General features: G+C 31.8%; 1 protein-coding gene across 1 annotated transcript in view; it reads right to left on the reverse strand.

Annotated features, from left to right (window-relative positions):
- Positions 1–27,074, reverse strand: part of LOC113512615 (headcase protein) — an 84,375-nt gene that overhangs the window by 26,169 nt on the left and 31,132 nt on the right. Inside the window, exon 2 of the mRNA XM_026896520.3 lies at positions 13,485–13,581. Coding sequence (XP_026752321.2) covers positions 13,485–13,581 — 97 coding nt within the window. The remainder of the gene's footprint in view (positions 1–13,484; positions 13,582–27,074) is intronic.

Raw genomic sequence — 27,074 nt, forward strand, 5'->3', positions numbered from 1 at the left:
ACAAATTCTCATCATAATGAAAAATCTTCTAGTCAGGCGAATATAATATAGAATAACCTTCGTTTATAATACTGTAGAAAAATCAACGCACCTTAATATAACCTCGGTGATTGCCGATGTCCCAGGTGTCAGACCACTTGTCTTTCAGATCACGTAGCCGCCGACCGGTGATCACTTATTTAACTTGGAGGTGCTGTGATTCTATAGAAATGCATCGGAGCAGACGTCTTGCGCATTTTTTATTTATGAATATTTCTAGCAGTAATGGAATAATTTTCACTGATCAGTATTCTGCAAAAACATCTCGGTGTGTCTTCAGCTTTCCACAGCTTGATCGGCTTTGCCATCCTTCCCACAGATTAGGGCTTGATTGAATTTGAAATTATTTTAACGGCTGGGATAGAATCGATTTCGTCTGCCCGCATAATTACAGATTCAAATAAATTTTAGTACAAATGAAATGGATATATTTATTTTATTGCGATCGCTTTGTTCAATACGTCGAAGATGAGGCCTAATTAAAAAAAAAAATTCATTTTGGTGAATTTGTCGAAGTACAAAACAATCTTTAAAAAAATTTGGTGTTATCTCTTTCATTCAGTTCTCTGATCCACATTATATTATTATAATTAAAAGCATGTTTGACAAAAATCGACATCAATCATCATGACCACATAGAACTAACACGGGATTTAACCTTATTCATCGTAAACAGAATTTTTGGCCCCGCTTGGTAGGCGGTTGCCAACCCGCCTGCCAAGCGTAGCAACTACTAGCAGAACTCCCTTTCTGGGGAAGATTTATGTTCAGCAGTGAACAGTTAACGGCTGATATAATGATAATGATTGTTAATATAATTATCATCAAAATGGATGTAGAATTGGCTAAGATATCGCGTAACCTACACGCATAATAAAAACTCCCGTTAAACTGAAACCCTTTTTAAAAGTAAATAAACAGGTAGGAAACGTTTCTGAGTAATAAATAAAATGATAATGGCGTGCGACGGTCTGTATCTGGCTTTAGTCTGTCCTTTCTTTGTGGGCTTTCAAAGAAATTGGCTGTGACTTACAGATTTCAGGAATTTGTTACAGTCCATTGAGTCTCTTGTAGCACAATGGTGACTGCACCACTAACAGTCACGAGTGCTTATTTCTAAAGAACTGGGAGTCTGTATAATGAAATTTTCAATCTGTATAATCTAGTTAAAATAAATTTGTACTTGGATAAATTAAATAAAAAAACACTAATTTTAATCTCAGATTTCTTTCAAATTATACAATAAGAAAGCTGTGTTAATTAAACTTTTTAAAAATTTGCCACACTTTTTTTTAACATGTTCAAATTGTAATATAGTAACGTTATCAGAAAAGAAAGTCATTAAAACAATGTATTGGTACATGGTAGACAAAGTACCTCACAGGAAACGTAGGTAAGTGGTGGAACTTGTAAGGCTCAGGAAATGAGAAAAATGCATGCTATAATAAAGACAATTGATAAAAGGCCGGTTAAAAGTAGTAACATTTCTAATACTTCCTCTGCCATTAAAGTTGGTCTACATACAGCTATTAAAGAACCTATGACGATAAAACATAATCGTACTGATAAAATAATACGTATAAAATGTAAAATTTATTTATTTATTTAATTGAAACAAAGCTATTTCAAAGTCTGGACAAGAATTTCGTGTAGTACTAGGACGTCAGTAACGACGAGAACAAAGCTTTGGCTAACTCAACAATGTGTTTAGTTTCTAGATTAGAGCAATCCAGACCGACACCTAAACACGGATTTTAGATAACATTCAAACTCCGACCGCACTGAATATAAATGAGATTTTAGAACGCCACTCCACCCGCCTAGAGCTCCTGCGCATAATTACTAGAAGTTACAAACGTTCGAGAATATTTAGTTGCCGATGAATAACTTTAATGGGTGCTTAAAGATGACTACCTAATTGGTTTGTATAGATTGAAATAATAAGCTTTCTAGTAATGTAATTTCAAGGAACCTTAATTTAAATATTGACAAATATGACTAGAGAGAAAGTATTAAGAAAGAAAGAGCGGGAAGACAACGGCTAGGGATTGCGTGAGGGCTGGTACGCACCCTCTTCCCAGCTGTTTGCGTCTATTACAATTTCAATGTCAAGTCCGATCAATACCGTCCGGGGATGTAAAATTTCGGCTGTGTTCGGCGCGTTCCGGGAGCTACGAACGGGCGCGAGCTTACTAACCTACCGTAATACGGGGTGCGTGCTCTCTAGACGATCAATAGGCGCCAAGTAAGGTCTTGGCTCGTTTTATAAATAGTCTTGAACTTCACCTCGGCCCCGCGATTCATAGGAGAAAGTGCGGGACGAACGGAAGCAATGAGGATGTGTTTTATTATTGAATATGTAAATGATTGCGAAATATTGATAATATCAGTCAAACATTAGTAAGATTAATTAAAGATACGATTAATACTTATTCCATTTAGAAGACTGTTATAAATTCAGTAAATTAACGTGACATTTTCAATTCAATACACAATGGAAACAGCTTGAAAATTTCTACCGAACAATATATTACATCTCACAATAGTTCTACGAGTAATATCAAGATGATAAGCCGAGATGAAGCTATACAATGCCAGGCGTATCGTTATTTAAATTAGATGCACAAACCCCGACGGAGAGAAAGTTTGAATATCTCAATATAACGTGACAATCGGCAGCTGATGTGGATATTTCACTAAGTTTCCATGTAAATAGCCCTTCGTCGAGAACGTTGGCTTCAATGGCGCGAACAAACTTCGCAAAATGTCAGAGAGTAGCTGAATGGAAAAAACAACTGCAGTGAATTTCTTTACCTAGACATTGAGCACTTGAAAAGCCAATATCCCTGCGCTTTACATCTCATCAGAATGCATAGTAGCGCAATTGAAACTAGAAATATTGAAATATTTTAAATTTAAATCTACTAGGGATTTATAAATGATGCCTGCGCATAATAAAAGAATTAATTAAGGGAGCACAAACTGAAAACCGATGGGATGGAGTGAAATCGAGCTGGAGCGTGATTACAGCGAGTAAAGGGAGAGAAAGCGGTAATATTAAAGGACGAAAACGAGCGCTTCATTACTGAGAATACTGGCAATAACAATACGGTTAATGGTCCTCCGGCGATCCTCTCGATTCCCGCTTGCGTTTAAAAATATTCCCTAGCTACAAATCGCAACTATTGCTTACTCTATCTAGACTAAGTTAAGAACTTGTTTGTACAGCTAATGAGTCGTATACAATTTGCATAATTCAATAGGTTATAATAGAAGCGAGTCAATTATGTTACATTGCAGTGTTGAGTAATATCGGCGATAATGAGCAAGTACATAAGCGAATTAATTACCTCTATGTTTGTCGAGACTCGAGCAAGTCGCGTCGTCGTCAACATAATGTGTGATCAAAGTGGCGTATCGTAAGTTGATTGTTGTATGGGTAGGTCACGTACACATTGATATATAGTTGCTGTATTTATCGAATGAAAATTAGACTTAATATCGACAACGCGGTGCCTTGCGACCATTGCGGACAGGATGCGTGCGAGCAACAACATCTATTATTAAATTTCTATAGTAACTATTTGTGATGATTGCGTTATAATAATTTGTGACTTTTTATGACAAAAATTTCTCGTTAACTAAACATATTGGCCATTATACCAGAAAATTTTATTTATTTATTTGTTATATTAATAAGGAATTGTTATATTATGGCCATAGACTTTTTGCGCGTAATCTGAATATATTATTGATAGTCAGGGATAAAATGGATTTTTTCTCCAACTTTCATTTCGAAACCTACATGTAAACCAAATCACATGAGCATTAAGTGGGCCGTTAAAGTGCTAAAACGTAACAAACTTACTTTCACATTTATGATATTACTAATAAGGATAATGCACAAAACAACGCATTCTTATCTACATGATTATATACATAGATATTACAGTCCAGTAGTGAGCTATAATTAAATGATAATAATGTATGGTCAGATTTTAATTTCCGATTAAAGAAGTGATTTAATTAGGTAGATAAAAATGAGTATAAATCTAAGTAGGTGGTAAGGAATTATAGTTAGTAAGTATCTAGTGTATACATTATTAAATGTCACGACATATTTTCAAAGCACAAAGATTAATTTCTGCTTTTTTATTTTTCATATACTTATATGAAAAAAAAAACTATACTATATATATACCAAAAAAACTAAATAGAAACAAAGTTAATTGTTTAAAAAAAATAAAAGATAGGATTAATTGTTTATATGAATAAATTCAAAACTACGCGATCTATTATAAAAATTATTTATTTATAAAAGCTAAATTATTAGATATTATTATTAATTTAATCCTATTTAATATCGATGGAGCTCTTGCCACTTACTACAATTTTCAGCGAGACTCTTCACTTCTTAGCACGACGCAACAACAACTTTTGCCCTTGATCTGCCTGATATAACTACGCCATGGTAATTACCTTCTATTATAATGTTTATAAGTTCGTCGTGTCGTATAAAATGCCCCAAAATATTTATATTTTATATTATTTTCGAAACATCTAGTGACCCGTGCAAAGTCAGTTTGGATTACTTATTATTTATAAAGTATAGATTATATAAATTAAAAGAAAATAGAAAATCAAGAATATTGAACTACGTTAAAGAAGAAATCTTTTATTAATTATCACATAATTGACAAGTTGGCTACACCTGCAATAATGCAACAAATTAAAGAATTCTCTCGACTATCTCTTAGACGTCTATATTAAACTGGAGAACTAGGAAAAGAATCAGGTTTCGCTTGTTTATGCAAATTTTCCTTACCATCTTTTATGGTCTTATTAATTTAAATGATAAATAGTCTTAAGGTAGCACCAATTTGCTTACTATATTGGTGAGCATATTGTTGGAAGTATTGTTATTGATACATAACTCTGCTGGTACAGTCAGAACTAAGAACGGTGACAATTGAAGATTGTTAAGAATGCAGACTAGCGGACGCGTTACTAGTATCTGGAAATCAGAGTAGTTAATTTCTGTTGAATGGGATAGAATAATATATTCTCGATGGGCCAATTAAACTGTTTCTACCCTCATCCTTCTCTACTATTGTTTATCATTCCTCATTGGTATCTCGCCTAGCCAATAAGCCTAAACCAATAGCTAAGATGGTTATAATTCTATTAAAAAAAATTACTATTGTATGCGCTAGAGATTTGCCGAGTTGCGCACTGCAACGACACTACGTGCACTGTATGTGGGTCGTGCGCGTGCGTCGACCCCGCGGCCGGCTTCAGGGTTACCGCCGACTCACGACACGATCTTGCGACTCCAATCTATGCGCTTAATATACTAATATATGGCTATTATATAATAAGTGTACGATTCAACATCATTGAATATATGATAGAATCATCAATTAAAAAAAAAAAAAACAATAGTTGAGTTTCTTTTAAGTTTTCGGCATTTTTAACCCACGTGGTATAAATGCCATTAATTATAAACAAATTTATAATAATAACTTAGTCTGAGACTTGAATTAGTATGCCATAAGGCAATATTCACAACAAACACTAAAAATATCGAATTCAACGATATTTGCAGCGAAAAAATCTTAAATATCTTTACCATTTTTGTAAAAATATGACGTTTAGACATAAAATTTTATATTTATAGTTAATAGTCACCTTTACTTCTATCCTTTCTTAATCACGTATTTATTCTAATTTCCATTCATGACACTTTGAGTACAAATTTTATATATTTTTTTTAAATATCGAAAAAAAAAACAAGAAAATTAGATGTACCAGCTTCAAAATCAGCACTCAATTTTGTAAGAATTCTAAGAATATAGCCAATGGGAAGCGGGCAATTTTGGAATAATGAAATGAGAGACCGGTTTTGTAAATCATATTGCTCACAATGTTATGAATAACAAAACAAAGCTATTTAGCATGCAATCAAGCGCATGTTTTCCAAACATTATTGGTAGTTAACAAGATAATAATAGTATTCGCTGAGATCAACGACCGTCCCAATTATGTTCTAATATAAACTCTAGAATTACTTATACCTAGTGACGGCATAATTTAAATTATTATCATTACTTGAATTTCAATGAGTCTTGCGGGAAAAACAAGTTAAATGTAGCCTATTATAGACAAACTAAAAGCTGTGTCTATTCGTAGATGTATTCATATTGTGTGCACTTGTAATTGTAGATGACTCTGTTGATGTGAAATCATTCATTTGCATCTACTAACTTATATTTTAATTTAATGGCCGGACTCAAAACAGAATTTTTCGTAAAGGGCCACCAAGGTTAGGGCGTAAGAATGTTCCAGATAAAGCCGTCAAAAAAAAATTTGTCTATTATATAGGATTCCAGCTTTTTAAAAGATATTCTCAAATGAAAGAATGTTTAGAGTCGATTTACTTAATGTTCTCTCTGCACAACAAAGGTTTGTCTAGAGCATCCGTTTTGAAACATAGTATTGAAAGGAAGCCATTTATCCTTATAAATCTTATTAACATTCATTATTAGACATAGTGACATCACGAGTACTTGAACAGGGAGGAAGGTCTCGTAGATGTTCATATTCGGAGTCATTCATCCATCACATTGAAGCGCACGCGTCGTGTGCACGATGAGTTGCGTAGGCGCAATGGCGGCGAAGCGGCGCGAGGCAGCGCGTAGGAAGGGAACCAGCAATATGCACTACTAATATGTTGTTTGTTACATAGTGTTCCATGGTTCATAATATTTAGTGGGCAGTACAAAAAACTCGTATATAATTATCACGATAAAGATATAATTAAAACCATTAAAAACTTTAGTGACAAAAGTTAACGTTCCTCTTATCTACACTCGTAAAACAATTTCCACACTGCAGTCATTCGCGGCGTTATGGTTAAATTTATTCAGTGAAACACTGAATATAAGCAAACAAGTCGTGTGTTTATCAAGATTGAATTCAACATAGTACCTACGATGCCAACAAAAACCGGCACCAAAGCAGCACCATATATGGATACTGTCATGCAAGTAAATACCTGCGGTTCATAAAAACTTGATCGAAGGTACACGAAATGGTGTTGCTGCTTGTTGGATAAAATTCGCACGACCGTTGCCTTTTATAGTCCTTGTGGCTACTTGGACAGTGTCGAAAGCCGAACGCAACTGGAAGAATTCACGTAAGCCACCACGTTGCACCACTGCACTGTGCCACGCATTCGTAAATTCCGCTCAACCAAGAAGCTTCATTATACCTAAATATTCGTCTAACAACTATGTAATGGAGTAATTGAATCTAATTCTTACGAAAGGACCGATATCTGCTAGCCGAAAGGTCTACGCGAAATGATAGTATCGTGCTATCATTCTACAACTTTTTGCAGCGTAAGAAAGTTGCACCGTAAGACCTATCCAGCCCTATTGTATCTATTAGCCGGCTACTTTCTCATTTCATGCCATTTACGGTCAGTTGAGAAAATCGAGATGCATTTGTAGCGTCAGCGGATTATGAAGAGGCGGAATGACAGCATAACTTAATCCCACTCATGTTCTAACTGAATATTTTACGGCCTTAAACTCCAAGATATTGTACATTCTTGACATTATGATGTACAATCGTGTTATAATAAGTTGGATGTACAGAAGTTCATGTTTATAACATACAACATTTTTATGTTATATTTATATAAATAAGTATAGATTTTGTACAGGAAATAAATTATTTTTATATTGTTATTCATATTTGTAATAATTTAGTGCAAATATTAAGACCAGTAAAATAAGTTTAAAATGAAACAAATTACAACATGGATAGAAAGATTAAAAATATTTTAGCAGCTGTAGTACTTATAAGGCAACATGATTTCAAAGAAATATACGGTGCTAATACACATGGGAAGCCTTGAGCTCAGTGTCGAGTTTCAGCCGCACGCTCGAACATATTCAGTTACATGCACGACCGCTCGTCCGCTCATCTCCACCTACATACACTTAGAATGACGCATTTTAATTCCTTATAAATATTGACCGACTCCTACAGGAATGCAAGTTCTTTTTCCATTTGCGTAAAACAAATGAGTTTGTACTAGTATACCTAGTCCTCAGACGAATTTAGTAGTAATTCTTCGAAATATATTTATTATTAAACCTTTAACTAATGTATATACACAATAAAACCATTTAGTAGATCTTCCAACTAAGACATTAAATTAGACAGGGAACTATCTAAAAGCGTCTCTGGTAAAGCGGTTCATTTGTGTGAAATAATTTTGGTAACGAATTGATACCATGATAAACGTATTTAAAGATTTACTTTAAATAATTGATTTATATAAAGATTATTACATTTATAATAAAATTAAAATATCATTGATCGCTTTAAGAGAATCAAGAAAAAATCACAAATTTACAAGCTTTAAGCCTTACAAGATAACCGGTCCCAGCCATCAATATTATGTTGCCAGACATCAAGACACCATAAATAGAAGAAGTGGACGATTTAATGATGCTGCTTCGCGAAGACAGCCTCGTTTGTGGCTGTCCAATCATGCTTACAACCTTAGTATCGTTTCACTGCAGTTATTAGATTCCAGAAGGAAGTCGACCGATATTTATTTCATGCCGAAGCGATTGAATTTTATTGCCACTCGCAACGGAATGGTCACAATTTCTAGAAATCTAAGATTACTATCTCGGTGGGGAGTTGTTTACAACATTCTAGATAAAACAAAAGTTCGTGTAAAAGGTTGTTGTTGAACATATTGGAGTAATACACGGGAGAAGGGAATTATGAAGTTTTCCCTTGCGGCGAACAAACGGAGTAGTGTCACGCGACGTGGAGCGAAACGAATCATAATAAGACAATACTGGTCACGTTATTTGCTCTATAGATAAGTGAAGAAAATGTTTTTAAATTATCTTGCGTGCACGATTGAGCTGTCGCGGTTCGCGAAATTGCATTCAAATTGGTGCAATGATTTTATCACCATGTAAAATGAAAAGAAGATATAATGCTATGACTTATATTGGTGTAATGATTTGTTTATTAAGACACGTATATTTTCTTTCTTTTATGTTTAGTAAGTCGCAAACGTTGGTCACGAATCACTATACTAATGATCTGTCAAATGTATCTAAAATTGAAACTTACTGCTGTCTTCCTTTTTCAATTATTTCTATCAGTTGTTATGCTAGGGGTCACATCTTTTTTATATATACCATTTTTCACACCGTCCATTCCTCCATAATTTAAAAAAAAAATATATTTTAAGTAATCGATAAGATAATTATCAAACATTGTATAACATTTAAATCATTTTAAAAATTTTCTTACTAAGGTTGTACGACTTTAATAATACAAATATAATGCCGAGAAAAAAATGTGTAGTCCAGGCATAGAATGGGCTACCATTTCCTATTTCGTGAGCGTCGTATGAGGCGACTAAGGGAACAATCATCGATAGATGGGCAGCAATGCACCTTTTAAAACATCAGTAAAGTCTAACTGCGGATGCCAATCCGCTTGCCAAGCATAGCAATTATTGACAAAACCCCCTTATAGGGAAGGCCTATGTTCGGCAGTGCACAGTAACGGCTGATATAATAAAAGACAGACAAAATTGTGCAAATTTTTATTATATCTACTGCTACTATTACATATGTCGAATGCAGTGATAAGAACATTTTATGGTCGCTGACATATTGCGGTTTGAAAAATATCCTGTGTGAAGCGATGTAATCAATTTTGCTCACGATATCTACCTACGCTGTTGTTACTTGGAGCAGATATTAATTTATTTACAAACCTTTTTTTTTTTTATTTCAAGGCAAATAAATGACTGTAACTAGTATGAACTGGTAATTAGAACGGCCTATCTTGCTTTACAATTAACGTATAAGGTCGGTCAACTGGGTAATTAATAAAATTAAATGATATAGTTGTCTATTCTATAATTTTATAAACTAATTGTTAGTATTAAACAACACAAAAAAAAAACTAATCTATCGCTTAAAATAGAAGTTTATACATATTATTATAGCCATTCTAATGGCAAATTACAGTAGTACGTTGACCTATGTAGACATATATGTTCTTGTTGATATATAGAAATAACAAATCTAATATAAGAATTCATATATGATCATCAAATATGTATTTAGACTTATATTAGCCAGACATATAATTTTGACGTACGAGCATGATAATAAATAATAAAAAATCAATACTAAACCGATTCTTTTATCGAAAAAGAATCCAGTCGGGAAATCAATAAAGATATCGTTATGCACAAGAATGCATTACGATATCAAAACCAACTGCAAGCGTATATCGAGCGTGCCGTAGCAACTGGCAACCGATAAAAATGGAGTCTGAAAAACAATTATTCAATCACCACGACAGTACAGTACCTACGTCGTCCTGCAGTACTAATAAATAACAAACAAACGCCGTTTAAAAATAGAAGCGGCCACGGCGGACGGGCGAATGACCGTTGCTTGACACACAACTGGCTCAAGGCCCGTAGAGATTAGATACTGACGCCGCATAACAAACATACATAACGCAATTGCAAAATAATCCGTGGCCGAGAAAGTTATCTATGAAACTTAAGATCAACAGATGGCGTTGATTGAAATTCTCTTATGGTGATATGAACTGGATCGATATTTTATTTTTCTTTAGAAGTACAAGTAAATTACAGCATGAGTTGCTTATAATTTTATTTAATAATAAATATAACAATTAAGTGGAATCATATATAGATTATAATATTACCGACATCTATATTTCCACTATAATGAGTTTATGCTCATTCAGTCAGTTCATCTTTATTATATATTAGCACAGTACCTTAGTCAGGTGATATCACGAGTCATCATCATTCATCCCTTTTTAATACACTCAGGAAAAGAATTAAAAAAAAAATGCTGAAATTAATTTTCCTTATTTTTATTTAATTGTATTTATAGTATATTTAAAGTATCTAACGGTTAAAAAATATATTCATATAAACTTACAGTCTTATATTTACACCTTTAGGGTCCTAATTTTAAAAATGATTTTTTTATTTCTTGCGTATGTTATAGAAGGAACCTACTGCAAACATTTGGTAAGCTGTGCGTTGATATATATATGTGTGTATTCTCTTCTCCTTTGCCATAGGTAGCCTGTCAGTTGTATCAAGAGGATTTGGCATATTATGGCTTACTACCATCTATGGCTCACTAAAAAAATATATGATAATAATAGAACTAATAATTTTAATGTAATATATGAATATTTTCTACATTAAATATGTTTTGTTTTTACCAAATATGTTAAAAGTAAGATTGTTTTCCATAAAAAAAAAAATCTCGACTACGATTGTGGCAAAAACCGTTTTGATTTCAAAACTAAACTAGTGAAACGACTTTGATAAAATTTCTATGGGACCAATTTGTAAGTATATAAGTCTTTTAGATAAAATAGAATTTTCCAATTCTCTTCGGTATATCAATCAATCAATCAGTATATAACTGACGGAGGCGGTAATAAAAAAAAAATTAACAGAATTGAGAACCTTCTTTTTTTTTAAGTCGGTTTAAAAAAAAAGAACGTACACATACATCGACCGATCACATTCCTTCACGTCGAAAACATAAGAAGATGAAGATAATAAATATGTTCAACCATTTTCGTGTTCAGCCATTAAGCATGGATAACAGTAAATAATATTTTACTGCGATCATGCATTTAATTTTTGTATCTGGTTTAATTACAGAGTTAAACAACTTTTATATTTTTATCCATTTGCCGGCATTTTAATAAAAACTGGCTTAAGCCACTTCACGAGGCAAGCGCACGCCTATTATAAATTTTATTGCGTAATACAAACGAAGTAAACATTTGGTCGGGCGTCAATTTTTCGTGCATAGGTACCTATACCATGAAGGATACAGTGTGTAAATATTAAATAATGCATTACAAACACACGAGGCGAACACAAACATATTACGGCAATGTATTTGTTAGGTACGTGTGTCATTCTTATTTTACAATTTAAATGTGTTTGCGACTTGATATAGATTAATAGGTCACCCAAATTTGGAGATTTCCTTAGTTTAGTTTATACTTATATACGTATATAAATGAATGTGAAAGCGTTTGTTTGTTACCTCTTGGCGCCTTATCGACTATACCAATCGTCATGTATTTGGAACATACGTATTGGAGATGTATGGAAAGATGTAAGGTCACATAAAGTAACTTTTATCCTGTTCTATCAACATATTCTGGTCACGCAAACGAAGTTGGACAAAAACAAATCTATTCTTCTTAATGAGATAATTCTGAATATATTTTTTATGATATAGCGAGATAACAAGCATACAGCGGGGGAAAAGGGATTATTAGCAATGGAGATTGACAGCCCTATTGTTAGCAATATACCCAATTAGGTCCTCCACATGGTTCCCCCTGGAAACCATCGTAAACAATTCTTATTGAATTCGTCACGATGGGCTAACTGACTTGCTTCATCCTCACCTATCATCCTTCACTGGTGCCCCGCTGATGTATACCGATAGCGCGGGTGGGGTTACCATTTCATTATCACCCATTAAAAAAAAATAAGGCAAAGCATACGGCTCACCTGATGATAAGTGATTACCGTCGCCCATAGACAATATCAGAAAAATAGATTATAAGTTAGGAGTTAGTAAGGAATAAAAATGAAAATTATATTTAAATAAATGTAGTAGCTTTCGCATAATCTATGTAGTGGTCAAATGTCTGTACATAGAAAAAAAAAAACGCCAAAATCCGAGTTAAGGGTTTGTTACAAGTGAAATAGATTTTTTCATCCACATTTTTTTCTAATTTTTCTTTCTCTGTCTGTTTGTACGAACTTATCTCCGCAACTGTTGGACCGATTTAAATGAAATTTTGCATGGTAGTATCTTACATTCAATATTTTAGATACTTTTAATCACGAAAATTAAAGAGTGCCGTGGGATAGTTAAAAAACTATAATACTTAAGTAATTTTGACGTAAGGCAAAGAGTGAGAACGACACGTAATTTTTTTAATTTTGGTCCAGTATTCGCAGACATAATAAATAAGAAGATACATCGATACATACTAAACAGAAATAGCAAATAACCACGCGGACTAAGTCGCGAGTATTAGCTAGTTTCGAAATAAATATTCGAAATAAGACAGACAGGATTTCAGAAAATATTGGTCTTATTAAGATCCCTCATATTCTTTATCATCATCTTATCAACCGTTATCTGCCTCATATTGTCTAAATAAATTAGCAAATTTATAATACATACACACATACACTTGAACATATATATATAACATAACACTAATTAATATATCCAATGATATAAAGTTTTCCTTTATAGATGAAGTCGAACATAATATAAAATTAAAATTAAAAATACCTTGATCTGATATGAGTTGACTTTGTGCTTCGGCAGCAAATTGAAAGTGGAGAAATCCAGTCTTCTGGAAAATATACCATTTGCGCCCGCACCAGCCCTGAAATAATAGAAATAAAAAAAATAAGAATGATTTTTACAAGAACCCGTTCAGCGTCTTGTTATAATAGTCTCATTAATTTATTTGAATATAATTGTATAGATATGGGGAATAGAGTTTAAATGAATTTTTTAAATTGGTCAAATAATATTAAGCTGTAACAAAGAAATTCATCTTCATAGACAGAAAGATTTTCGTAAGAACCCGTTCAGCGTCTTGTTATAAAAGTCTCATTAATTTATTTTAATATTATTGTACAGATATGGGGAATAGTGTTTAAATTAAATATTTAAATTGGTCAAATAATATTAAACTGTAACAAATTCATCTTCATAGCATTGTATATGTACTAGCATGAGTTGATATGTTTGAGTCATAATTGTTACTTATTTAACTTATTGTTATTTATTTTATTATATTATTAATTACAGCTTAAGTTTTTACTATATTATCGATAAGAGATTTTCATTAAAACAAATCTCTCATAAACCTATTTTAGCTATATTATCTTTTTCTTTTGTGCTAATTTCCCAATATGATAGAATGTAACACTCCAATAGTTAAAATAATTTGCAAAATGTATTACTTTTTTTATTAAGTATAGCTTAAATTTTTACTATAATATAGAATTATTATAAATATATGTGAAATTTACTAATATAATAATCGTGGAAATGAATTTGTCGCTTAGCAATTTCAACAGCTAAAACAATTGCCATGAAATCTAACATATACATAGTATTTGAGATGCAAACGGACAAAGCTACTTATTGTCCCTATCATTAATATATCCCGGTCACGCGGACAAAGTTGCGGGTAAAAATGAATAGAGAACAAATTATTTCAGACAAGGCCGAATCAAATGTGTAGTTAATTGTAGCACTAATACCTACGCAAAATAATTAAGAAAATTGTTTCGCAAAAAAACAAAACAATAAATATTAATAAACCGGTCCATTTATTTGGCTTTTATTAATTAATGTCCAACCAGAAAATGTTGTGGACATTTGGTTGGTTTTATCTGATCTCGGTACGTCATTATGCTCGAATCTCTGTGCAATTTAGCCGATCTTATAAAGGAAATATTTTAATTGGTTCATTATAAATAAGAACTATTAATACTATGCGTATCACAGATGTTGAAATAAATTGTTGAGGCAACTGTAATTACTGTAGGTGCCCATTACATACACTTAAAAAAATCAAAAAGCATACTTGAATATATATATATATATATATATATATATATATATATATATATATATATATATATATATATATATATATATATATATATATGGGACCCAAAATTTTTAAATCAAAAATTTATTTTAAAACTAATATAGTAAACTTTATAAAATAAAAAAAGTTTGAATGATTCTTATTTTAAATCGAATAGAATGAATCATTGGACGATAAGGCGTTTCATAGACAAGTTAGTCAATCGTGACAAAATTAATACAGGACCAATGTGAGAGTAAACCTTATTAATTAAAAAAAAATTTAAAACAAAGAAAATATCGCATAAAATACACCCAAAAATACACAAATTGAAATTCTCCTTATTTGAAAATATATAAGAGATATTTTTTAATCGAATAGGTATGGAATTTCTACCATTAAGTGTTATCAATAAATTAGTTCATTAAACATCCAGTAAACATTAAACAAAAAAAAAAAAAACAAAAAATATTGATATAATTAGTAGAGGATCCTTCGAAATATTATTGGCGATATTATCTTCTTTTACAGAAGTAATGTAACTTTATAACTACAACATGAATCACAAATTCTTTAATACGTCGCTGAACTTTCGGTAAAAGATGATAATTTAAGTTTCTAATTAAAAAAAAAACACCAACTGCAATTGTCGCAAAACCATTTATTTTAATTTAAACTATTGAATTAATTTTGTTAAAATTTCTTTAGGACCAATCAAAAATCCTTTTAATAAAAAAAATCAAATTAAAAAGCAGTAAACAAATGCGATAGCATAAACATAAGAAAAAAACATACTATATTTTAGAAGTCGGTTTAAAAAAAAAAGAGAATTATAATGCGCGATACGATGTAATGAACAAGAGTTTATTATATGGGTAGACATGACTTCGCTAAAAGATAACAAATTTTTAAATATCAGTATGTACATTATGTATTGCGAAAACATCGCTTCCTATCAACAAATGTGTTTGTTCATAAAAGTTATTTTTATCATATCCATTTGCAAACTTTCCAAATATTCTTGTTTTCTTACTACACAGTAATTTGATTATAAATATTCTTTGTTTGTTATAATTATAAATAATTGATAATAATATTAACATGCAACAGGTTATCAAAACTCAGAAAAAAGCGATCTATTCGTTTGACAGATGAAAAACGACTATTAATATATTAATCGTAGGAGAGACTTCGACAAAAAACGACGAAAAACAAATAATTCAGCTTAGCAACTGCACCTTTTAAATGTATAAATATACTAAATGAACAAGCCGGGAATAATAAAACGGGCAAAATGCCAAAGGATTGAATCATGCACTCGATGATTTTGTCGTCTCCATATAATCCTGCAAGTCTACGCGATCACTGCAAAACCGCCTAAATGATTATGACCTGTTTCAAGTATCACGAAATGTTAGTTGCTCAAAGTGCAACAGTCACTGCAAATTGGATTTTGATTCATTACTCCACTGGGTTTATGGACCTAGACATATATAGATACAAACGGCCGACGACGGCGCGCCAAGCTGTCAGGACTGTCAAACTGTGGACATTATGGTATTAACAAGTAACTAGTCACGACTCACAGAGTAAAAAGTTTTAACAGATTTGAGCCTTTAATGGAGCGCCTTATTACGGTGTCTGAAGGTTTACAATGAATCATTTATTTAATCTATTATAATACGGTGAATATTTAATTTGTATCTCAATGTCTCTATAATGAAATGTAAAAAAAGAAACTTGTTTAATGTATTACACATAAGCATATTTATTGAAGAAATAAATATTGTAATCCAAAACCCAAAGCAACAATAGTAAAAAGAAACCAATATACATAGCATTACACTAATCTAGTAGTCGAAGTACCTGCTTCATTCAAATATATACATAATTCGCATCATTATTCGTAAGTTTTAAATGATTTTTGCATAAAACCACCAACTGAATAACAAATTAGAATCCAAAATAAGAATGTAACACGTTTCTTTTAATAGTGACATAATGCAACACACATAAGACGTTTTTGCCCGTAATCGCGCGACATGGACGAGCATGCAAAATAAAACGAGGTGTAACGAAAACAAAAACTTGTTTTTTTCAATGCCAAGGCCAACCGAATTAGATACCGACTCGTATCGCGGCGGGTGTGTCAACATAGCATTGTGTTTACATTCGTTTCGAGATAAAAAACGGACGATTATTATGTTGATGCAAACGTTTTGTGGCACTGAACATAATTCTTAATATATTTATGGAGCTGTTCCCACGTCCTTTTATCCAAACCTTATATAAATAGTAATAATAAAGAGATGTAAATTTAGATTTATTTTGTATAGTATTTCCAGCAATCTTTCAATTAATTGTACGGATGAACCTAGAGTAAAATTTACCTTTGAAAATGCCTTTAGCGGTAAAATTGGTCAGGTCAAACTATTTATTATAAAATGTTTTCTTATGGAAAAGTATAAGTGTTTTCAATAGATTTTAGAAAACAGAAGTTCTCGATTCTGTTTTATTTTAATGTTTTATAACTCCGTCGGTTGTAAACTGATCTGGAAAATTCTTTTTCTGAAAGGATTATACTCATAGATCGGTCCCATAAAAGTTTTATCATAATCGGTCCAATAATTAAGATTTTAAATCAAAATAATTGGTTTTGCCACAATTGAAGTTTTTTTTTTTTTTTGTGGAACAATAGAATTAATATGTTAATAATATCAATATTTTGTTTTGTGTTTAACATAAATGTTGAAAATAGATTATTCTTGAACCAATAAAGAGTCAATGCAAGAGTAAATATTTTCAATTAGAACATCATCAAAACGGACTCGAAAATAACACGTGTCCATATTGTCCTTCAAGATGTTGTCTGGCAAATAATAAAATTTCATTTATAAAATTCTTTAATATTTATACTCAATATCTATTAACATAGTAGGTATAACTAATGTTTTCAGCAACTACATATTAACGAAGGATAACAAAAAGAATAAATATGAATAGGTACTTAAAAAAAAATAAACAGAACTAAAAATAAAAAAAATGTGTTTACATTTTTATATTCGTGCATTGGTGAACATTTAGACTCACACACGCATACGTGACTTATTCAACATTACTTAGTATACACAGCGTTGCTCCCAATTGTACCCCTATGTCCTTACTGCATTGCTGATAGAGATTAAAACATCGTAACAGCATAAAAACAGAAGCGAACTTACCACTTTGTTTTTAAAGAGGAAAATCGTGTGGCAACGGAAGTGCGCTTGACTTAATATGGGTAACCTTGGTAGCACAATGGGTTATTTTAATTTCATCAACAAAAAAGCTAACAACATACGTTGCCCCAATTATATGACATAATCGTTAGTTTGTTACGCGCGCTCGTGTAACTAAAAACTCTTTAAGCGATAGTAAATTTAATAATAATCTAGATAAATTAACAGTTTATATCTTAATTTTTTTATCTACCTATTCCAGTTCGGTAATTATAACTTGATGTAATTTGTGTATTATACATAATTATACCTATCTGCACATTTATACATCAAGTAGGTATTTATTTACTTAAATGGGTATCATGTTAATAGGTGTAGCAGTACATTATACTATTCCGAAAAAAAAAACGCCATCAATCAAGACACTGACCGTGTTCGTCGCATAAAAAAATAGTGTGGGACTAATTTTTTTTTTGCCACCATAAAAAGACTTTTTGCAACTGATACATTTTTAATTTGAAATGTGTATAAAATCACAACGATATTTACATCCAATACAAGTACATGTTACAACATAAGTAACTCATCCTTACTCCTTCTATTGCAGTGTTATCATTGATGTTTACAACAGTTTTCAAAGGAGTAATAAGGATGTGTCATACGTAGACGGGTTTTAGTAGCACCACATATTAAATAATAATCACAAGAGACTTTGTTTACAATACCAACTGCCGGCTGATATAATATATCAATATATAGCGAATGCAATATGGCGCTCTTGGCCTTGGTAGCTGAATAAAAATAACGATGTTTTTGTCGAGTTGATTTTATATCAGGAGCGCGAACGACGCGCGCCGGCGCCGGTCTTGCATCCGACAAATATAACTAACTACAAATACTTGAGCACAATACTCGTATCATTAGGTACAATTCTATGAATATTATTCATCGTAACAAGAAAAACAACATAAACATTAACACCAATATACGCCTTGACAAATATCGATACAGAAAAAATAACCTGTAATTAATTAAGGTTTTCTCGAGTCTAAAAGGGGTTCACCACGTTCTAGATTCAAGACCCCTTTGCCTGGACTTTAACTCTGGGGACAACCTCCCCTGGGTCATAACTTCTAAAGCCTTTTCTAAATAGGTGAGACATATTCTACATACTGCTAGATTTTTTTTTATGGGAGAAAATGGTATGGTTACCCCGCCTGCGCTAACTAGATATGCTGGCGAGGCACCAGTGAAGAGTGATAGATGAGAATGAAAACAGGTCAGTTAGCCCATCATGATGAATTCATCAGGAATTAATCATGATAGTTTCCAGGGAGAACCGCGAGGAGGTCGACCTGGTTGGGTACATTGCTAGCAATGGAATTCTCAGTACCATTACTAACAATCCCTTTCCCCCCTACATACTGCTAGTTAGTGATGTTGAACTGGGACCTCTTCTTTTCTCTTGCTAATTTTAACAACTGGTTTTGTTTTGACCTATTTTTCGAGTTGGCGCTTTTGCTGGAACGCATTTATTTTTCACGAAAAACCAGTTGTCGATTTAATTTTAAATTCTAATAGCTTATTTTGATAAGAATTGAAATATTAACATATATTCATTTAATGTATATTAAGTAATTTGTAAATTACTGCCATGATTTACAATTGATACGAAGTATATTAATATGAATATAAATATTCGACCTTTATATATTTTTATGAATTTTTATATTGTTTCTACGCCTATTTTTAGTAGGTATATATATATTTTTTGTATTAAATTAATAAAGACAAACAGACTGAGTTACAAATGTGCTTAATGTAGCTATTACAGCTTCTTTGCTACTGGTTACGTCTAGAGTTATATCAAATAATCAATTTATTCCTAGTTGTACAAGTATACTGCTCTGAAAGTACACACTATTCCGTCCATAATATGACTAACAATGACTTGTTTGGCGTTTATAAAGACATGTATTAACATTTATATTGAACAAACACATGGCCGGCAAGGTCAGCTGGTCAATAAAGACATTTGGTATTAGGCATTACGAAAATTAAAAGCTAAATAGTCAAATGTCTAATTGAAAGAAATAACATTGCGTATTTAATAATAATTTATTTGTATTGAATTAAAATTATTTCTTTATTCAATATACAAGTAGAAAAAGTTATAATTAAGTTAGACAAATGTCTATAATTTTCTTATTTATATCTTTTTTATTAATATGTTATATATTGTTAATTAACTATGGCTATGTCCTTTTTCATGCTAAATACGTTTGTCAAATTACATGACAATTGGTTCAGCCGCTAAAAGCGGCAAAAGGTAACAAATTAACTCACTCACTTTTTACATTTTTAATATTATGTTAGTAATAATGTATAACATATACCATGTTCATACCAAGCGATGATCGTAGATCATAAGATAAATATCTAAGGTGACAGAAAACAAATAATATTCGAAGTATAAAACCATTTATGTTTAGAATGTTTATTTAAAATAATGTACTTGTGTTAACATACCTATTATAATTAATAATATCTAATGCGGGATGGTAGTTAGGCTTTTGGTGATGTTTTAAAACTAACGCTGTTGCCCATCCCTTAACCATAAGTTCTCTTACGTCTCTTACAATAATGATGGGAAAGGAAGGAATGGCTTATTCTATGCCGGGATCACACGGCCTACGTGGCCGTATAAAGGCATATGAAGTTATGTTCCAGAAAATATCTTCCAAACTAGCATAAAACATGTAATTGTTACTAGCTAATCTGGTAAAAGTTGTTTTGCCTCCTACTGTTATCTACCTAGTAATTTTATCAGAATCAAAATTATCCTATTTCTCAAGTCGAAGTAAACAATACACATTGACAAAATTTTATTAAAATCAGTCAAGTGATTTCGAAAATTATCGTCAACGAATGTCGTGACCCGAGATTTTTATATATTAAGAATATATTTAGTTTTACCTTCAAAATGTTATTACGATATAACAAAACTTCTTACAATAATACCGAATTAATCATTATAATACGAGTAGCAGCAAGTCTACTTCAATTGGAATGTGAGGTCAACAATTCAATGTAGAAAAATAATATTTTTTTAACCTCCACATTTATTCTAAGACAATTCAATCAGATAGTTCAAGAACTAATTAGATTATAGAATTAAGTAAGTCAAGATATAAGCTGCACGTCTATTGTGATTTGAAAGTAGACACCTAGTGGGAGCAACTTAAGAACCGGTTCCAGACTTTCTCATTCATGAGCTTTCGGTTCGGCCCACGTCTACAGACTGGTTCGAGCGCTCGATTCGACCATCAGCTTCAGACCGAAAACCATAGAGACACACACAATAATTTTATAACAGGAAATCATTAAAATTAAATTATAAAAAAGGAATTATAACACGACAGCTTCAAAAATTGAATAGTAATTTACGATTTACATGTTAAACGAGTTATCTTATACCTATAGAAGACAAATAATAAAATGACAAAACCATTTAAATAATTTTATTGTTCGTAGTAAATTATTATATTTTAATCGGAAGATAAACCAGTTCGAATTATGCGTATTTTAATGAAAAATACTTGTAAGTCAATACGATTATTTTTACCATTATAATATTCAAATAATGACAAAACCTACGTATTTATTAGTACTTGACAATTACCTTGATTTTTGTTTATGTATATATAACTATGTAATTTTAAAGTTTACAATTTTGTCGATATTATTTTAATAAACTATTATATCTTAATTTTTAATCGACAAATACAATTTTAATACAGAATTAAGTGAGCCAAGGTATACAAACAGTACATTACAAAGACATGATAATTTTGTGGAAAATGTCTAGTCACTGTCCGAACTGTTTACAAAACTAAAATTTAAGTGAAATTATTTTACAAAAAATAATATACCTAATGTATCATCCTAATATTATTATAAATATGAAAGTGTGTTTTTTTTTTTTGTTACTTCTTAACGTCTTAACGACTTTAAAAATCACTATGAAATTGTTAAACAAGAACCATATAGAATTTTTGTCTTTATCAGTGAGCGTATTCCGATCACGCGAACGATGTCGCTGGTAAAAGCCAGCATTAAATATATACGTATTAAATATATCAAGGAATTAGAAGCCTTGAAACATAGATAATAGAACAATTAATGCATAAAGGATGCTCGAAAGGAAACCGCATGAAAACAAAGACGCATAGAGGTGCCGTTTTGTATGGCGCCAATACAACTTGGAAAAACGTGCTTCGAAAACTCAGGTGTTGATTCACGTCTCATTCATACATTATGGTGCAGTTCAAAAGAATTATAATTTGATTTAATTAATGATTTGATTATACATAATTTATTGTCGCCATATGAAACTTTTTAACCTACTTTAAAAAGGAGGTTCTCAAATTAGTTGTAGAAAAACTAAACTACTGAAACGATTTTGATAAAATTTCTGTGGAACCTATAAGTATATCCTTAGAGATAAAAAAATAATTTTTCAAATCGGTTTACAACTAACGGAGTTGAGACAATTAAAAAAAATACAAGTGAATTGAGTACCCTCTTTTTATTAAAGTCGTTTGAAAAGTGACACGCTTTTCACGGTTACATAATGTTACGTTCTTAAGACGCATTATTATTATATTACATAAAAAAAATCAGCATAATAAACGAAGTCCAAAAGAAAGCGAGACATAAGAAAAGGTTCGAGTCGCTAGTATAAAAACATACGAAAGCCTTCATCGAATTAAATATGTTTTGTATGAAATGAGACAACTGAATACATACAATTAATAATAACGTGCAAATTTACATACACAACGAGTGTCTCAATACATTTTCTTAGTAATAACAACAAAATACTTTAAAACTTATTATTAATATTCCGTTTTAAAACAAACAACATAAGTATTACATACGTGTCCGCATACAGAGTGGCATACAAATCATTAGCAAAAGAATGTTCTAATAATGAAAATTGTTAACTTTTCTAAAGAAACAAATAGAAAATTGGAGAAGAAAATTTAAACTTAATACATACAATTGATCTAGGAAACAAGCATACGGCCCACCTGGTGGTAAGCGGTTACAACTATAGAAACATGGCGCATTCAACTGTTTAATTTTTACATAATATAAAACAAAGCCACTTTCCATCGTCTGAACGCTTGAACCTCTAGAACTACAAAACGGATTTTAATGCGTATTTCAGTAATAAATAGAGTTACTCAAAAGGAAGATTTATACACAACGTGTACTTTAATATTGTTTTAAATATTTTTTTATACCACAAATGTGGCACAAGCATACAGCCTATCTGATAAACCATCACTACGCTATGGACGCCTGCTACACTTAAGAGTGTCACGTGCGCATTGCACACTCTGAAGAAACTAATACGCCGTTTTTAAAGAACCTGTAGCCTCTAGGGAGAGTCTGTAAGCAGCGAGCTCAATCTACAGCTTGACCGTTTGCGGGAGAAAACTCTTCTGCAAACTTCGCATTGTATGCGGATTATTTAGGTCTAACATATGAGAATCAATTCCCCGTAGATGGCGATAATCTGTTAAAGTATGACCAATACGATCAAGATTTAGGAAAAAAATTATGTAGACTTAGAGCTCTCATCGAACATAACAAAATAATGAATTGAATTGAAGTATTGTTTCTCTCTATATTCGAATTACAAAAAAGTCCTTACAAAAGACTTCAAAAAGAAGGTCATTAATTCAACAATACTTTTTAATATTTCAACGATTTGGATGAACTTTTTTGAAAGAAATGTTTTACGTCTATACTAATTTTGTCAAGTTTGGAGTCGATTTATTTTGGGAGATTTTAAATTATACCCTGACAATTTGTTTGTTTTTACCGTTATTCCAGTAAAGAGACATGCCAAAATTATAAAAAAAAACAAGCAAGGAAAAACAGATTACAGATTAAACGAACTGAGAAATGTGAAGTTGAACTCAAGGTCAAATTTATTGGCGCCAATTCTGCATTCACATTGCAATTTCTACTTGTTTTTTTTTTAATCTTGTGTAACACTCAAGTCAATAAACACAGCCTAAAATAAACCAGTAGTCTCATATTATTCTGTGCAGTATTCCCGCATAAAAAAAAAAGTTTTCTTTATTTTATGATTCTGTTTGAATTTGCACCTTGTTAGATTACAATGAATTAATTACCTTAAATAAAGTTAATTTAACTAACAAAATACTACAGCTACATTTATATATACATAATTAACAAGTTGCGCAACAAAAACGAAATAAAATGTGTATCGCTGTAAATACAAGATCGTAATCACAATTTTACTGTTGTACAATGCGGTGTAATGAGTTTTGGGGCCTTTTAAATAATTGTTATTACGAATTTGTAAACAAGGTCAATGGTAATTCACTTGTATTATTTTCATCAAATTAAATATTGTTAACACTTATTTATCAGTAAACGAATGCGTCGCCTATAATAGGTACATACAAGTGTACGAATTAGCATGTTTTTAATGTTACGCGATTATCTACGGCGCCAATTTTAATCCGATTTTGATAATTTTTGGAATTGATAGAATACTTCTGTGTTGGTCTCATATTTGAGATGAGATAGTTAAAGCAGTAGTTTTCGGAGGGAAGGGATTGTTTCTTTTAATGGGTGATCATGGATTGGTAAATCCGCCTGCGCTATCGGTAAACCCTGTCGTAGCACCAGTGAGAGATGATAGCTGAAGATGAAAGAGGTCAGTTGGCCTATAGTAAAGAATTTGTAGATGGTTTCCAGGAAAAATTGCATGAAGGTTGACTTGATAGGGAATATTGCTAGACTGGGTGCCGTTGGATCTCCATTACTAAGAATTCCTTACTCTAATAGAAAAGGGATTGTTAGTAATGTGCACTAGAGGCCTAATTTCAATATGCTTTTTATTAGGTCGACTTCCACATGGTCTTCGCTGGAAACCATCGCTGTTAGTTCTCGATGAATTCGTCACAATGGGCCAACTGACCAGCTTTCATCATCACCTACATCACCGGTCACTGGTACTCTATCAGTATACTGATATGTACGCTGGTAACGTAGACAGCGTTAATATATCGTTATAAAAGTTAATTTTTTCGATGGATGATGATAGAATTATCATCATCCATCGAAAAAATTAACTTTTCGATGTATCTGCGTTCCAAATTCAAATATTTTCACTCTTAATAAAATGACTATAAAGCATTTTAACAAACTTCAGCACGTCGCATTCGGAACTCGCTTTTTTTTTATTTTGTTGTAAACGTATGTGTAAAACGTACGGTCAGCTTCAAAACTCAATTAACTAATCCAGATTTTAAAAATCCCTATACACTATTTCAGAAATAAGTTATCATATACATATATTCGACTACATTATTTTTTTAACGAAGTTTATCTGCTACTATTCATGCTAGGCGATTTATGTCTGCAACTACATTTAAGTTTTAGAAATCTGAAGATGTTCATCAAATTTTTATGTTGACTGTACGTACCATGTTGTTTATACTTGGCAAATATGTTTTAGAATCAATTAATCTTCTAATCATAAATGTGTTTTATTATATGGTATATATTATAATATGGTATAAATATGAATTAAGACACCTACACTGCGTGTAAAAATATCCTAAACGCTTTTAAATTACGAACACAGTTGAAACATGTTTATCATTTGATGTTGATTCACACGTAATACCTAGTTGGAAGCAATATGGTCGATTAAGTTTATATCTACAACTATTCTTACCCGTGACTTCGTCCGCTTGATCGATATATTAATTCAGGGATAAAAATTAATCTGTCCTCTTCTCCATCCCAAATATATCCACATATATAGTAAGTTTTAAGCTAGTCAAAACATTTAATGTAATGAAAGTAGTTTTTACGCGCGATTTCGTCCACGTGACCGAGACAAAAGTATACTCTGTTATATCCATGGTACTGTTCATATCTATAAGTGTTAAGACACGTCGATACTAATATTCTGTTCCGTTAGTCGTACTTATTCTTTCTATTACAATCGGAATTACTATATTAATTAACAAAGTCTCTTTTATTTGTATTAATTTTACGCAGTCATCTTCCTTTATCACCACAGATCAATTTTTTTTTCAACCAGCTTTGCCGACTTATATATGTTGCCACAAATTCTTGTTATTGCATTCATAATTATTTCTCAATAATATCCGACGGTAATCATTTTCCATCAAGGGGACCGTAAGCTTGTTTGCCATTCTAAGTTGCATAAAAAAGTAGTTTATATTTATATATATATATATATTTTACTCTTCCTTTCCCATAACAAATATTATGTATATGACATTTTTTTTTTATGAATGATGACTATTTATTGAGCTGTAAGGTGCCAAGATGCAATAAACAAATAAACTCACATTCATAATTTATAACTATACCATTACATACTATATCAATCGTTATCTGTCCACTGCTGAACATAGAATCCCCCTATTGAGAGGTTTTGCCAATAGTTGTCACGCTTGGCAATCGGGTTGGCAACTGCAGTTAGGGATGCTGCTGCCATTCCTCGACCAATTAAGTCCCTTAGTCCGTTCTTACGATACCCATGGAAAAAAAGCAAGGGGTGGTCCATTCTGTGCCGAAACCACACAGCATTTTCAAAATTAACAAGAACTAATACGAATTGTAATATTAACACTAGGTAATAATGAATAATGTTAATTCAATTTCTAAAAGTAGTGGACAATTGAAAACAGGATAAAATGCAAGCCCGACAATGCATCACCGTCGATGTAAATAAGCCGAACCTTGGCCTTGACATAACAATGGGTCCAAATTCGATTACCTAACAGATACTGTTGGCTATTTCGATCACGATTTTCGCTATAACATTCGACTAACTGCGCACCACGATTACACGCGAGTTGTTTTGGTATCGAATAAAAAAAAACATCGAATAAAAAACGAAACGATTTCGTAACCCCGCCAAATAAAGTTTTGGTTTTATTGGATCAACTTTTTTAATGTCTCAGTCAA

Source organism: Galleria mellonella, unplaced genomic scaffold (assembly GCF_026898425.1).
Source record: "Galleria mellonella isolate WM207_F2 unplaced genomic scaffold, CSIRO_AGI_GalMel_v1 utg64, whole genome shotgun sequence".
In the NCBI taxonomy this organism is placed as follows: domain Eukaryota; kingdom Metazoa; phylum Arthropoda; class Insecta; order Lepidoptera; family Pyralidae; genus Galleria; species Galleria mellonella.